At 59.5% G+C, this 15,072-nt stretch overlaps 3 protein-coding genes across 3 annotated transcripts; all 3 read right to left on the reverse strand.

The window, feature by feature from the left end:
- Positions 1-396: 396 nt before the first annotated feature.
- Positions 397-1,377, reverse strand: GPR119 (G protein-coupled receptor 119). Its single transcript, XM_050310838.1, has one exon. The coding sequence runs from the start codon at positions 1,375-1,377 to the stop codon at positions 397-399; it is 981 nt and encodes a 326-aa protein (XP_050166795.1).
- A 3,097-nt stretch (positions 1,378-4,474) lies between these two features.
- On the reverse strand, positions 4,475-12,012 carry SLC25A14 (solute carrier family 25 member 14). Its single transcript, XM_050310847.1, has 9 exons — positions 11,899-12,012; positions 11,665-11,812; positions 10,646-10,740; positions 8,649-8,734; positions 7,703-7,798; positions 7,174-7,298; positions 5,951-6,086; positions 5,500-5,580; positions 4,475-4,915 (listed from the first exon to the last, which is right to left on the reverse strand). The coding sequence occupies exons 1-9, from the start codon at positions 11,960-11,962 to the stop codon at positions 4,874-4,876; spliced, it is 873 nt and encodes a 290-aa protein (XP_050166804.1). The 5' UTR covers positions 11,963-12,012; the 3' UTR covers positions 4,475-4,873.
- Positions 12,013-12,616: 604 nt separating this feature from the next.
- On the reverse strand, positions 12,617-14,971 carry RBMX2 (RNA binding motif protein X-linked 2). The gene is made up of 6 exons (XM_050310846.1): positions 14,764-14,971; positions 14,567-14,682; positions 14,414-14,465; positions 14,215-14,344; positions 13,952-14,132; positions 12,617-13,459 (listed from the first exon to the last, which is right to left on the reverse strand). The coding sequence occupies exons 1-6, from the start codon at positions 14,766-14,768 to the stop codon at positions 13,053-13,055; spliced, it is 891 nt and encodes a 296-aa protein (XP_050166803.1). The 5' UTR covers positions 14,769-14,971; the 3' UTR covers positions 12,617-13,052.
- Between the last annotated feature and the right edge of the window lie 101 nt (positions 14,972-15,072).

The following is a 15,072-nucleotide window of genomic DNA, read 5'->3' on the forward strand; positions in this document are numbered from 1 at the left end:
GGGGGCTCATTGCCCATGGAGCCAGTGCTGCAGGCAGAGGGGAGGGCAGGGGGTCCAGGTCTGGCAGGGGAGGCCGGGCAGCGATGGCAGAAGGGTCTTTGCCTGTGGAGTGAGTGGCAGGGCTTGGTCCAGGAGACATGAGGCTGCTCCAGCAGAGGCTCTCTGGGGAAAACCTGCAACCTGGGATACCTGGGGCTGGTGGGGAGCCGGCTGTGCTGTGGGTTGTGGGGCAGTGGGCAGGATGGAATCTGGTAGGGAATGTCTGGGATGTCTGGGAATTAGCATCCAGATTAGTCCCACTCCTCTGGGATCTCCTCCACAGCTGGCAGGCCCTGCGTTCACGGTCACGATGCAGGAGGGGAGCTGGAAAGCTGGAAACAGCTGCTCCTTACTGAGTCAGTCCTGGAGCTGCAGGCAGGACACGGCAGGGAGAGGCTTGGGGTCTCTGCCAGGGAAACAGCGACCCTTGCCGAGGCGGAGCAGGACCTTCCTCTTCACATCTGCAGCCAGGTGGGAGAGCTGGAGCCTCACATCCCTCTGCCAGTAAGAATAGAGCAGCGGGTTCAGGAGGGAGTTCCCCAGCCCCAGCAGCCAGAGGAAGTTCTCGATGACTTTGTAGGGGAAGCACTGCGTGCAGAACATCAGCACGATGCTGGCGATGAAGAAGGGCAGCCAGGAGAGGGTGAAGCAGCCGATGAGCGTGGCGACCGTGCGCATGGCCTTCATGTCGCTGATGGTGCGGGGCGGGGGGCAGCCCCCTGCCAGCCCGGCCTGCTCCACCTCCTGGATGTGCTGCACGTGCACCGAGGCGATTTTCAGCATGTCGCAGTAGAGGTAGAGGAAGAGCAAGAGCGCGGGGAAGAAGCCCGTAAGGAACAGGGTGAGCAGGTAGGCAGGGTGGAAGACGTGGAAGAAGGAGCACTTCCCACGGTTGGAGAACATCTGGAGGCACGGGACGAAGACCGGGAGGAAGCCAACGGTGGCAGCAACCAGCCAGAGCCCCACCAAGCATATCCCAACCCTTAGGCCTGTCACCAGCTGGAAATAGTGGAAAGGCTTCCGGATCGCCAGGTGCCTGTCGCATGCAACCAGGATCAGGGACAAGATGGAGGCAGCAGAAGAGGAGACCACAAAAGCCATTCTGAGGGTGCAGAAGTTTTGGGAAGGGTAAAAGGGCTGGGAAATCTCGTCTATGGCCAGACCCATGACCGTGAAGCCAACCATGGTGTCCGCGATGGCGAGATTGAGGACGAAACAGAGCCCCTTGGAGCTGCTCTTCTGGATGAGGAAGAGGAGGATGATGGCCACCAGCCCATTGGTAGCGATGATGAGTGAGGCCAGCAGGGCAATGATGGCTCCCAATGCCCAGCTGCCCATGGCTGTCCCCTGCAGGGCACAGCACGAGGATGGCATGACCCCAACACGATCCTCAGGCACCCCTCACCTGGGGCCTCTCAGCAGGTGCAGGCCGGTGGAAGGTGCAGCCCCTCGCTCTCTGGGGAGCAGTGGGATCCTGGGGAGCAGTGGGATCCTGGGGAGCAGTGGGATCCTGGGGAGCAGTGGGAGCCCAGGGAGCAGCGGTGTCTCTCAGGGAAGCGGAGCTCTGCCAACGCCTGCCTGTGGAATGGACCGCTGGACTCACAGCACCCTCTGTGCCCACTGAGGTCCCTCCCCTCCAGCCACGTTTCCAGACAACCCTGGAGCAGAGGGGAGAGCAGTGAGCACCTGGGCAGGAAGCTGCCACGGTGGCACACGGGGCGGTGGCTGTCCCCCACCAGGGACCAGGGGATCGAGCAGAGCAGTGCCTGCTCAGACACGGGGACTGGGAATGGAGACAAGCACAGAGAGTTCCCAAAGCCTGACATAGCCTGTGGGGCTCCTGGGGGTCACTGCCAGACCCAGGGAAGCCTCTTCCTGCAGGGAATACCACCAACTCCTTGCCAGAGCAGCAGCTGTGAAGGCGACCTGGTTACGATGAGGAAAGGCACTGAGAAGGGATGTCTGCTCAAGTACAGATGGAGAAACATCTGCCAGTCTGGGAACCCAGCAGGCACAGCTGGGAGTCTGCAAGATGGAAACCTTGGCAAGCACAGCAGGGAGCCCAGGGTATCCTCGGGGGCCCCAAAACCCAGCTGCTCCAAGCGCTGGTGTCCTCTGTGCACTCATGGATCTGTGCAGAAGTAACTGGCTGCTGTCCAAAATGAGCCCCTCTCTCTCCAAGAGCTCCCCCTACACAGTCCTTCGAACCCCCTGGGAACTCCAGGCTGGTCCCAGGCTCCACATGGATCATATCCAAAGAGAGACTTTGTCCTTCATCAACAGACCTCGCTCCTGGAAGAGTTTAATGAACTGTGCCATGATACTTCCAATGAAATTTATGCATGTGCTAAAAAATATAAATAATACTAAAAAATACTAATTCTGTAGACACACAATTGCTTTACTAATCACTAGTGTATTTACCTCACTAATAGTAACTTGTAACAAAGAGATTCATGGAAGCAAAGCCGCCACATCCTTGTCTTACAGAATCCCACAGCACCCACCCATCACGTCCCTTACACTCCCTGGGGTGGGTTGACTCTCACAGGGTGTGACAGTGACCGCTCCATCCCTTACACAAAGTGCCACAAGCCCTCTCTTGCCTCATGAGCCGGAAAAATCCGAGCTGCCAGGAAACGAGGCAAGTCCGAGCCTTCCTCTGTCAAACAGTAACCCAGGGAGAGGCTTGAACAGGACATGGGCACTGCGGTGGGGAGGGAAGGTGCAGCAGACACAGGAATGATGGGCACTGGCTGGAGCTCTGGAGCAGGGAGGTCTCCCAGGAACACTCTGGGTCTGCAATGCAGGTGGCCACGGGAAGGACTCTGGTGGCCATAGGAAGGGTTCTGGTGACCTTACACCCCTTCTTCTTTCGTTGGCCCAGGGAGGCATCTGGGGAGTCTTTCCCCTGATGCTGGAGAGGGTCCAAACTCCATGGCACGAGATCAAGGTTGGAGGGAGGATTTTCAGGACAGTGTGGAGAAAGAGCCAGCGCCTCCCTGTCCTGGTTCACTGACATTTTTATCTTTGATGTGGCAGGACCACACATATTTCTACCTTAAACACTTGGGGAGGGCTGTGACTTGTTCCCAGGGCACCTTGAACCCCTTCCATGCCAGAGTTCAACCCCGGGGAGCTTCCTGTGGGTGCAGGAGAGCAGGTATAGACCACTCAGGTGTGCTCTCACACATTACCTGGCACAGCACAGACAAGGTCAGACAGAGAGACATGTGAGCCTGAGCTAGGAAGGAATTCCTGGGGAAATGAGGTCCCAGAGCAGAAGGAGCACCTCCAAAGCCATCCAGGGGAGCTGGTCCAACAGGAGGAAGAAGAGGGGACAGAACAGCCTCTCACAAGCACCTTACAGCTGAGAAATGCAGCAAAGTGGCTGTGGGGACACTTGTCTAGCATTGCTGAGGGGCTCCCTGTACCAGCCTGAGGGACAGCAGGGAACTGTCAGAGGATCAGCCCTAAAACCACTGGAGCTGCACAGAAATGGCTCCAGTACTGGAGAAACCCAAAAGATCATGAACCACAGCTAAAACACACCTCAGACTTGTGTTCATCCACCACATACGGTGGATGTATTTATTTGATAAATAAAGAACTTACTTACTTCGTCATGTTTGGAAACCCTCGGCCAGGTGAGGCACGGGAACATGTTCACTCCCAATCCATCACTGCCCATTCCTGGGAGCTTGTATGGACAGTTTAATTCTGACAACAACCCTCTGGCCTGCTGAGCTGGGCCCTACACTAAAAGACCTGTTCAAGGCAGGGTTTAAGTCCTAAAGCTCAGCACTTTCACCACACGTGCAGCTGCAAAGGCATATTTGCCTTTGCAAAACCAATTCCCTCTAATTTTTCCCAGCTGGATTTGGCTGAACATTCCTTGTGTGATCTGCACAGAAACTCTGCTCACAGCAGGCCCAGCCAGGACACGCTGCTGTCACAAGAGACCTTCATCCAAACTAAAGACACCCCACAAACAGGAAAGTGAGCAGGAACATAAGAGCCGCTTGCTTTCATAGCCATAAAAACTAAAAAAATAACCAAAAAACCAGAAGAGGATGAGCAAAATAACCTGCTGGATATTCTGCTCAGCACCAGCTGTGTCAGAGCCACCGTTTTCAAGTGCTGAGTTCACCTTTAAACCACATTACCTGTGGTTACATCATTGACTAATGATCCAAGCAAAAATAATATAAGCATTGAGCACTAAGCGAAGAGACCAAAGTTTGGCAAAACTGAGCTGAGAAGGCAACAGCATCACTTTCTGACACGAACAAACTTGGGTTTAGAAACACCTCTGTTGTAATGAATCCTACAGATTGCTCTTATACAAATATATGGAGAAAAAAGGTATACATAGTGTGGTGAAAACCAGCAAGGGCAGACATCCCTGCAGTAAATCAGACCCAAACTCGAGCCACCTGGTCAATAAATAATTTAATGGAGTTACAGTTCTGCAATAAACATGACAATGGCACCTTCCAGGGCCCCAGCCCCGCCCCGTGGGCACGGGAGGACACCCACACTGCCAACCCAGGAGCCACAGTGCCCTGAAGGCCACTGGAATGCACAGATCTTCACAGAAGATATTCCTGCAGGCCCAGGCACACGAACACCTCCGGGTGGGAAACATGCAGCCCATGCCACGGGCTCCCGGCTATCCCAGCCAGCTCGTGCTCCAGGGACCGTGCATTTGAGGGGGGAGCCCAGCCCACAGGTACCAAACACCACGACATGGGGATGGTGGGATGAGGAGGGAGGCGGCAGCACAGCTCTGCTGCCAGCCCTGAGGGTGACTCTGGTGAGGTGAAGATAGCTGTCAGAACGGGAGGCGCTTCAACTGCTCGTATGTGATAAAAAACTGAAGGGAACGTCAAGGAATTGGGACAGAGACGTGGGGCAGCTGCCTTGGCAGGGTGGGCAGAGCATCAGCACAGCTGGTGGAGACCCACATGGGCAGCACAAACTGATGTGCACAGGTAGAACAGAGCTGGGGGGCAGGGGATGCAAGGACAGGGGAGAGACTGACCCAGAGCAAACCGGCCCAGCCCTGCCCAGACCACTGAGAGGAGGAGGTGGCTCCAAGCCCAGGCTGGGAGCTCTTTACAGTAAATTCCCCACCCAGTTTCAGAGGCAGGAGGGTCTGGGTCAGCATACGGGCACTGCTGGTCCTGCACAGCGGGTCAGCACCTCCCTCAGCACCAGAATGCTCCCCAGGATTCCCTCCTGAACAGGAGCAGATCCAGGAACTGCAGCACCTCCCGCAGCCCAGGTCACAGGGAAGGTCTCAGCCAAGTCCTCAAAGCACTGGCTCTACAGAAACCACCAGAGGTGCCCACCAGGATCACCAGTGCACCCCACTGGGGTGTTAGCCCCACTCTGCCCTTCCCAGCTCGGTTCTCCCCTTGTCCCCCATCCACCTCCCAGCAGCACACAGAAGGATACAATGATGTTCCAGGGACCCAGCCGAAGCCAGTTGGGCCAAAAGCCTTTGTAGAGTGCAAAGAAGCCCTCACTCTTCCATGTCTGGGAGGAGAAGAGACAGGTGGATTAGAAGACACACCAGGCCCACACTCTGCCCACATCCCCAGTGCCCCGTGTGACACACTGGCTCTCCCCAGCAGCTGCAGGGAGCAGACAGGCCCATGCAGGTGCACTTGCAGTCTCTGAACCTAATTAACTGCCTCACAGCCTGAATTTTGTCCCAGAAAGCTGGGAGGATGCTCAGGCTGACAGTGACAACCCCAGGAAGTGACTCTGGGCCCTTCCCTGTCTGTGTGACACACTCGCTGAGGACACGTCCCGTGGCTGCAGGATCTCACTGTTCCCATCGGTGTGGTGCTGGGACCCAGCCAGCCCCCCAGGACAGGGATGTGCCCACCTCTGTCCCCCTTACCTTCACGAGGCCATCCAGAGTGCCCTTGTAGAGCTCCGTGCTGCCCACGATCGCCCGCTGGTTCATCATCCGCGTCCGCACCACGTCCACGGGGTTGGAGGCGATGGCCCCCGCCAGCCCACACGTGAAGCTGGAACTACACCCCCCAAATCAGGACAGGGACAGCCCTGAACACAGCCACTCCCACTCAGGCAGTGCACAAAGTACCTTCCACCACATTTTATGAAAGGCATCTGGCAGTAAACAGGAGCTGCACCACGTGCTCCCACCTGGAAAAGGGGCAGGACCTAGACCTGGACCACCATAGGACCCCAGAGAGCTCTAGGGAAGGAAATGCTCAGCTCAGCTAATTCCAGACCCTCGTCTGAGCCTGCAGTTGGTTCCACAGGGACGCCTGCAGCCCTGGAAAGGTCCCAGGTGCTGCCCATGTGACACAGACCTGAAGGCAGCCCCTGGGAGCTCACATCCTTCCCATTAGGGCAAACACTTCTTCGGGAAGGGGAAGAGCAAAGAGCAAAGGCAGCAGGAGGGATCACTGAGCTGCCGGTTTTCCCCCCTCCATGTAGGGTCTAGTGCTCCTTTCACCCACAGCAGGCAAAACCAATTACTTCAGGAAGCCCTGAAGCACCTCCAGCTGAAGAACAGGGAAACGAAGTGAAAAAGGACTTTAGTGATCTCTGCCCAGCTCTGCTCAGGTTACTCAGGGCCCTGTCAGCTTCGTGTTTGTTCATCTCTCAAAGCTCTCACAGCACTGGCTGTGGGCTGACAGGGTCTGATCAGGTGAGGACCAGGGACTGGAGCAGCTTTCAAGGGATTGTTACAGGTACCACACACCAGCTTGGTTCATATCAGGGCACAGACACGGGGCAACTGCATTTCTGGCCATCAGCCAGCTGAAAACAAGCTGACATTCCACGTCACCAAAGGATTTCTGCCAGGTCCTTCCTCAGGGAGGTCTGTCTGGGGATGTGGGGGCAGTTTAGTGGTGGCCTTGGCAGTGCTGGGGGGAACAAGTGGTCTTTGAGGTCTTACCCAACCCTAATGATTCTGCACTTGCTGCCCACTCTGAGCTGCTCCTGCCAACAGAGCAGATCCTTCAGAAGCACAGAGCCTGTTCCCTGCAGCCCCAGAGCGCTCGCTCCACCTGCAAATGCCTCCCGATCCCACCTGGCTCCTCTGCTCCACACACCCCTGCAGGCCTGCAGAGAGCAGCAGATACTCACACGAAGTGGGCGAAGATGGTGTCACCCATGAGGCCTGACAGGATCAAATGCTTCTTGGTGATGTCGTAGACCGGCAGCTCCACCCCCACCACGATGGCAGCTCGCTGGGCCGTGGGGACAACACCCTGTGGGGCAGGGACACCCTCACAAGCTGCTCGAGGGGCCTGCACCCAGTGGCACATCCCACAGCTCCCTCTCAGGGCCTTTTCCTGACAGTCTTCCCCGTGTCCTCCCTGCAGCTCTTCAGGCAGACCAACTCTGCTCTAAAGCCCAGGAGGATCCCTCCACCCTGGCAGTGTGTGATTCCAGATGAATTAACTGCACGCTGCTTCCATCCTGCCAGCACACCAGGCTGTCACCCCCTCGCCTTCCCCAGCAATTTCAACACCAGGAAAGATTCTGCCCCACAAGAGAGGCAGTTTAAGGAGCTGGAAGGGGCTCCAGGTGCTCCCTGCTAAGACTCCACCCGCTTCCATAAGGTTTTTGTTAGTTCTGCTGCCGGTGGGGGATTCTGAGAGCTGGTGCTCACCCTCCAGAGGCCTCGGGTACCTTCCTGCTGGTAGATGTCAATGAAGCTGCCGATCATCCCGCCCTGGAACAAGCTGCCCTGAGCCTGCATTCGGATCTGGAAGGAAGGGGAGAGTCAGCAGGTAGACATCAACACCTGTCCTGACACCAGCACCTGCCCCAGAGGGCAGGGACACCGGGGATACCAGCACCATGGAACTCCTGAGAGCAGGAACACAGAGCAGCTCAGGCAGACACTGCTCTCCACATCTCTCTCCCTGCAAGCCATGTGGCCAGTGATGGCAGCAGGCAAGGAGCAGGGAGAGCAGCAGGGTGGGAGCACAGGGACATGAGGGATGAGGCTTTCCTGCTCTGGAAGCAGCCCAAGAAGGTGGATCTACACAGGGAGAAGCATAGGGAAGTTCTCCAGGCTCTCTCAGCTCAGAGCAGGGCTACCCTGACTCCAGGGCACCAGGCAGTCCCCACTGGGCTCTGCTCACTCCAGGCACCAGGCAGTGCCAGCACAGTGACCAAGGAGAGAGCAGCAGGGCAGGTGTGAGGAACTGGCTGCCACCTGCTCACCTTGCCCAGGTTGGATAATGCAGCCTCCATCCTTCACCACAACAAATTTCATGACCTTTGTTGCCCAGAGAAGCTGTGGCTGCCTCACCCCTGGAAGTGTCCAAGGCCAGGCTGGACGGGGCTTGGAGCAACCTGGGACAGTGGAAGGTGTCCCTGCCCATGTCAAAGAAGTGAGACAAGATGAGCTTTAAGGTCCCTTCCAACCCAAACCCTTCTGGGATTCTGTGATCTTTAAGAGCTGTGTCTTTTGCTGTTAATTGCTCTGGGCTTTGGTCTCCCTTTATTAGAAAAGCCCAAATTAGCAGAACTGGTGGCTCAGGGAGCACTGAGCTGCACCTCCCACAGGTCCCACAGCCAGCCAAGTGCTGGCCAGGAGCTGCCCTTACCTTCAGCACATCTGTGGGATTGGCCAGCGCAGAGGAGATGACCCCCGAGACCACCCCACAGATCACATTGATGAGCAACGTTTCATCTGCAAGCAAGGAAAGAAGGTCAGACCCTACAGACCTCACGGGAAGGGGCACAGGTGGGATGGAACAAGGGCTGGGAAGAGCAGAGCAGCTCAGTTCTCAAATCTCACAGTGAAGCTGCAGGAGCAGGGGCTGGGCAGGTGCCACAGGTCATGGTAGGTCTGTCCCCACACCTGCCAGGGACAGGAGGTGGCAGCTGGGACAATCAGCAATGCATTCTCTCAGAGGGGCAGGTCTTACTGATGAGAAGGAAAATCACGGGGCACATGAAAATTACGAGCAATTATCTGACATTCCAGTGTCCAGTGATGGATTTCTCATGATAGGGACAAGCCAGGACAGAGGGAGACAACCCAGCACCTCTCAAGGCCACCTGATACCAAATGGTTTTGGCTCCAGTGAGACCACACAGCCACCCAGAGCCAGCTGAGGACTGGGACCACGTGGGGAGTTAGACGGGATTAGTTCCAGGGAATAACCTGAGACTTCCAGGCCCAGTATTAGGATGATGGTTACGTTGGGAAAAGGCACAGCACTTTGCTGGTACTGACCACGGCACTTCCCAGAGGAGACCAGGCCACTGGCTGCCCCAGGCCTGTAGGGAGACAAACATTCAGGCACGGAGCTCACAGCTGGAAAGGCTGGAACAGCGAGGAGGGGCCTGTGTACACGGACAGAACCAGGCAGGGAGAGGCGTTACTGGAGCAGGGAGAGAGGTTACTGGGGACAGAGCAACCCTGGAAAGGAGCTCTAGTGAACCACAGCATCTCCTGAGTTGGAAAATCCACAAGGATCACCAAGTCCAACTCCTGACCCTGCCCAGGACACCCCAACGCTTGTCCAAATGCTCCTGGAGCTCTGGCAGCCTTGGGGCTGTGCCCACTGCCCTGGGGAGCCTGTTCAGTGCCCAGCCACCCTCTGGGGGAAGAACTTTTCCTGATATCCCACCTAAACCTCCCCTGACACAGTTCCATGCCATTAGTGTGCTGCATCTCGCCCACCCGCCCTGCTTTCCCAGGTTGGAATAGTGTTACAACATTCCCTCATGTCACCCCAGGGACGAAAACCACCCCTGCAGATCTCAGTGCTCCCTCAGGGAGCATCCACCAGACTCCTGCTGCTCCACTGCCCAAGGAGGAGCTGCAGAGTCCTCCTGAGCAGAGGGCACGGGACAAGGGCACTGGTGGCATCTCACCTTTACAGTCAGGGCCAAAGCTACAGAGCTGAGTCCCACAATTCCAATCCACAGGTTGCCCAGAAAAGCTGTGGCTGCCCCATGCCTGAAAGTGTTCAAGGCCAGGCTGGACAAGGCTTGAAGCAACCTGGGATAGTGGAAGGTGTCCCTACCCATAGCAGGGGGGTGGAACTGGGTGATTTTTTTTTGGCTCCCATGTGCAAAGCAGAGATAAAGGCTCAACAGAATGAGAGGACTGCCCCCAAGCTGTGCCAGGGGAGGTTCATGTTCGACATCAGGAAGAATTTCTTCATGGAAAGGGCTGTCAGGCACTGGAAGGGGCTGCCCAGGGAGGTGGTGGAGTCCCCATCCCTGGAGGTGTCCAGGGAAGGACTGGACGTGGCACTCAGTGCTCTGGGCTGGGGGGCAAGGTGAGGATCAGGCACAGATTGCATTGAATAGCCTTGAAGCTCTTTTCCAACCTAAATGATTCTGAGACTCTCCTATGATTCCATGGCCTGGCTGGAGGAAGGTGGTTGGGTAGGGATCACAGGTTCCCACTGGGATTGAAACTGATCCTTGCTACCACTGACAAAACCACAGCACCCAGTAAGAGAGCTCCATTCCTGTGGGAATCTCAGGGTGGGAAGGACAGAGCAGGGAATGAGCAGAACACACAACAGAGTGTGGGATCAGTGAGCTGGGAGGTGCCCCTGCTGCCCCGTTCCCTGACACCGACCTTCCATGCGGTCCACGAAGAGCCGCTTCAGGCTCTGGTAGATCCCGATCTTGATGGTGCCATAGGATGCCTGTCTCAGCAGTGCCGGGGCGATCCTGAGGGGGAACGATCCCTAAGCATCCCTGTGGGCCAGCACAGGCCACTTCCCACCAGCCCCCAAACTGTCAGGGGCCAGGCATGTCCCTGCCACCACTCCAGTGCCTGGGATGACCTCTGGGATTGCCCCCACGCACCCTCCAGTGCCGGGGGCTGGCATCCACACAGCCCTGGCCTTGCTCCTCATCTCGGGAAAACAGGGAATCTCCATTGCCCTGGCCCCAGAGCTCAGGGCTGGGTGGGATCTTAGGGGTCACAGTGGCATGCAGGGAGTAGGGGTGGGCTGGGCAAAGCGGAGGGGGGAACTGGGTCGGGGTGGATGCCAGGACAGAAGGTGGAAGAGGGAGCCTGGGGTGGGGAGGGGGTGCCAGGACAGAAGCAGGGGCCAGGGTGGGCAGAGGGGAAGGGCCTGGGTGGGTGGAGGGGACCCGGGGAGGACCTCGGGCAGGCAGAGGGGAATGCCAGAGTGGAGGAGGGAAACTGGGATGGGCTGAGGATGTGGGCAGGATGGCGGGGGGGGATGCTGTGACCGAAAGGGGTTCCAGGACAGGCACTGAGAGATGGCAGGACAGCGGGGGAGGACCCGCGGTGGGCAGTGGGAAAGCCCGGGGGTGGATGGAAGGAAATGCCGGGCCGGGCGGAGGACCCGTGGCAGATGGGGGCACCGGTGCGGATGCGGGGGGGTTCCCGTGGTGGATGGGGGGGCCCAGGGCCGACGGCGGCTCCTAGTCCCGGTAGGGGAGTCCCGGTGCGGATGGGGGGTCCCGTGGCGAATGGATGCGGGGGGGCAGGGTGGATGGGAAGGACCCGTGGCTTATGGGGGTCTCGGGATGGATGGGGCCCGGTGCCGATGGGATGGATCCCTGTCCCGATGAGGTCCCGGTGCCGATGGGGTCCCTGTCCCGATGGGTCCCGGTGCTCACCCCGAGTACAGGGCCCGTCCTCCCTCCTCGCGGCAGATGCGGAAGAGCGCGTGGAACATGCCCCGGTACCGCACCTCGCGGAACCGCGCGTCGGTGCTCTGCCCCTGCACCTGCAGCCGCGTCTTGGTGAGGTCCACGGGGAACGTGCCTGCGGGGACAGCGGGGACAGCGGCGTCAGCGCCCGCCGGGACCGGCACCGGCCCCGCTGCCGCCCCGCCGGCCCCGCCGCCTCACCGAACTCGGCCACGATGGAGGCGAGCCCGCCATACACGAATGGTTTCCAGTTGAGCGCGGACATGGCATGGCGGGCGGGCACCGCCGCCACCGGGACCGCCACCGGAACCGGAACAGCCGCCGGAACGGGCACCGGCACCGCCGCGCCCCCCGACGGCCCCCGGCGGCACCGCACAGGGACCGGGCACCGCCCCGGCACCGCGGGCAGGGCGGGGCGGAGCCCCTCCGGATACCGGGAAAGGACGGGGCTGAGCCCCCCGGGTACCGGGAACAGGACGGGAATAGCCCCCTGTGCCCTAGGGCATCCTGAGAGCAGGACCGGGCTGAGCCCCTCCACATACTGGCAGCAGAACAGTCACAGCCCCCTCCAGGGCACCGGGAGCAGGACGGCTGAGCCCCCTGCTCAGCACACTGGGAACTCCCTGGGTCTGCCCCAGCCCCAGTCCCCACCAGACCCCACATCAGGTGCCTTCGGGCTCAGTCCCAATTGCTCCATGGGGAAAATTCCCCCTCTGACCCCCGTGCCTGGAACTGTTGTGGACTCCGTCTAGAAGGATTACTCGTTGTAGGAGTCAGATCCACTCAAACCATCCCAAACCCCATGCCTCCCATCGCTGCTGTTCACCACCCCCCAACTCTGTATCCATTGTTCCCAGTTTTCCAGCCAAATCAGCCCAAAATCAGCATCAGGAACAAGAAGGCTGCTCCCAGGACCAGCTTCTAACAAACAGGAATTTTTATTAAGAGACCTATAAACACACCCACAGCGAACGGCCCCGACACAGCGGTGCATTCCTGTGGATCCACCGCGGATCCACCGCAGAACCTGGAGATGCCAGGTGGGCACAGGACCCAAACCCAGCAGGCAAGGCCAGACCAGACACCCACCGGCCTCTTCCCGCACTGCAAGAGGGGATATCCCCCAGTTCTGACAGATCTGGGGGTTTTGGGCAGGGGAGCATCCTGCTGATCCCAGTACCCAGTTCCTGCCACTGCCCATGGCCAGTGCTGAAGGGTAACAGGGAGAGCCCTGGCCCAGGGCAGGATGAGATCCAAAGGGAAGCTCCCACGAGGCAAACAGTCCAGCTGCAGTGCCCTGGGAGCTTGAAGCAGGTGTTTGGGCAGGCCTAGGCCCTGGAATGCTCTCCCAGGGCTCAGTGGCGGCCAGAGTCTCTGCCGGAGCTCCGCTCCTTGTGCCTGGAATGGGACTCCCGGGATCTGCCTCCCCTGGGGGACACGTCCCGCCGGCTGCCGTGGCCATCGCCCCTCCTGCCAGCCTCCTCCCTCTGGTCCCGCTCCTCCCGGGAGCTGCTCTGTCCCCTCTGCTCCTGACCGCTCCTGTCCCCCTTCCTCTCCGAGGGCCGCTGGTGCCGCCGCTGTTCTTCGTCCCGCTGTGTCCTGCTCCCGGCGTTCCTGTCGGAGCTCCCACCGGCGTAGCGCTCGTACCCGGGGTCCTCCTTCTCCTTCTTGATCTTGATCCTGGGATGCGGCTCCTCCATGCCCGCCCGCTTCCCGGCCTGCTGGCCTGGCTTGGGCTGCTCCGCTCTGCCCCGCGGCTTCTCTGGACATGGGATCACAACTCGGGATGGACCCAGTTCCACGAGCACCCCCCAGACCCCACCCCATTTCATGGCACTGCCCCAGCTCCCCTCCCACCGCGAGTTCTTCCCCTATACCCGCAATATCCCAGCCTGCTTCCCCCTCAGGGAGATTCCACTCCACTTCCAACCACAACACCCTTCCTCCAGCTGTGGCCATCCTGCTTCCCTCTTTACCACTCTCTCCAGCAAGGCTGGGCACTTCTACTCATTCCCTTCCCTCAGTAACATCGTGATCCATTCTGTGGAATTTTCCAGTTCAGACAAAACGACTCTTTTCCCTCTTTGCTCTCTCTCTCTCCTCCCTCATTTTCAAGCGTCTCCTCGGCACCCTGGAGCAACACCCTGTCCCCACCCTCACTTTGTGCCCATCTTCCTCCCTCCAACCCTTCTCTCCACCCAGACTCCAGCCCCTAATCCCACCTGGGATCCAGCCTGCCAGGAACACTCCTCACCTTTCTGCTTTTTCACAGGCACATCCTCCTCTTCCGACGGGGAATCAGACGAGGAGCGAGGCGGTGTTTTGACCCCGCAGCCCTTGGTGTGGAGAGCTCTGGTCACCTCATCCCAGTCCTCCGACTCCTTGGGAGGCCGATAGTTGGCCACGTGGTCCACGCGGATGGTCCGCCCCTTGATCTGGAAGGGCCGGGCTCTCAGACCGCGGGCAGGTCCCGGAGCAGCCGGGGAGCCGCGGCAGCAACACCTGAGCCACACTCACCTTGATCCCATTGAAGTTGTCCACGGCCAGGATGGTGCTCCTCTGGTCCTCATAGCACAGGAAGCAGAACCCTTTGGACTTCCCGGTCTTCTTGTCCCGCACGAGGTTGATGTTGACGACCTCGCCGTACCTGTGACACAGCGTCAGCACCCTCCGGCAGCGCCCGAGCGGGCGGCGGGGCCGGGGCTGCCGCACTTACTGCGAGAACACGCAGATGACATCGCCCTCCGTCAGCTCGTAGTGCAGCCCGCCTGCGGGGAGAGGGGTGGAACGTGTCACCGGCACCTAGCGGGCCCGGCCTGGCCCGGCCCGGCCTGGCCCGACCCCGCCGCCCCCCGGGCCCGGCCCGCACCCACAAAGATCCAGGCGCTGTCCTTGTACTCCGCGTGCCACGACACCGCCTCTTGGACGCCCAGCTCCGCCTCCCGCGCGTTCAGCTCGTTGATCAGCTTCACCTTTGTCAGGGGGCTGCGGGCGAGGCAGGGTCAGTGCCGGGGCCGGCGGGACCGAACCTCCCCCATCGCTCCCTCCCGCTCCCCTCACACCTACTTCATGGCGGCAGCGGCGCGCACTGCGCCTGCGCGCGGCGCCGCGCCTGCGCGATGCCCGCTCAGCCGAACGGGCCCGACCGAGAGTGGCCGAGTGGAGCCGATTGTAGCCGAACTGGGCCGAGCGCGGCCCAGCCGGGCCGATTGTAACCGAATAGGGCCGATTACAGCCGAGCGCTACCCGCCGAACCGGGCCGAGCGTGGCCGAACTGGGCCGAACCCGGCCGATTGTAGCCGAGCCGGGCCGGTTTTACCCGAGCGTTATCGCGGACCGAGCCGAGCGTGGCCGATCCGGGTCGAGCGCGGCCGA

This window comes from Myiozetetes cayanensis, unplaced genomic scaffold, assembly GCF_022539395.1.
Source record: "Myiozetetes cayanensis isolate MyiCay16 unplaced genomic scaffold, myiCay2020 scf15, whole genome shotgun sequence".
NCBI classification, from domain to species: Eukaryota; Metazoa; Chordata; class Aves; order Passeriformes; family Tyrannidae; genus Myiozetetes; species Myiozetetes cayanensis.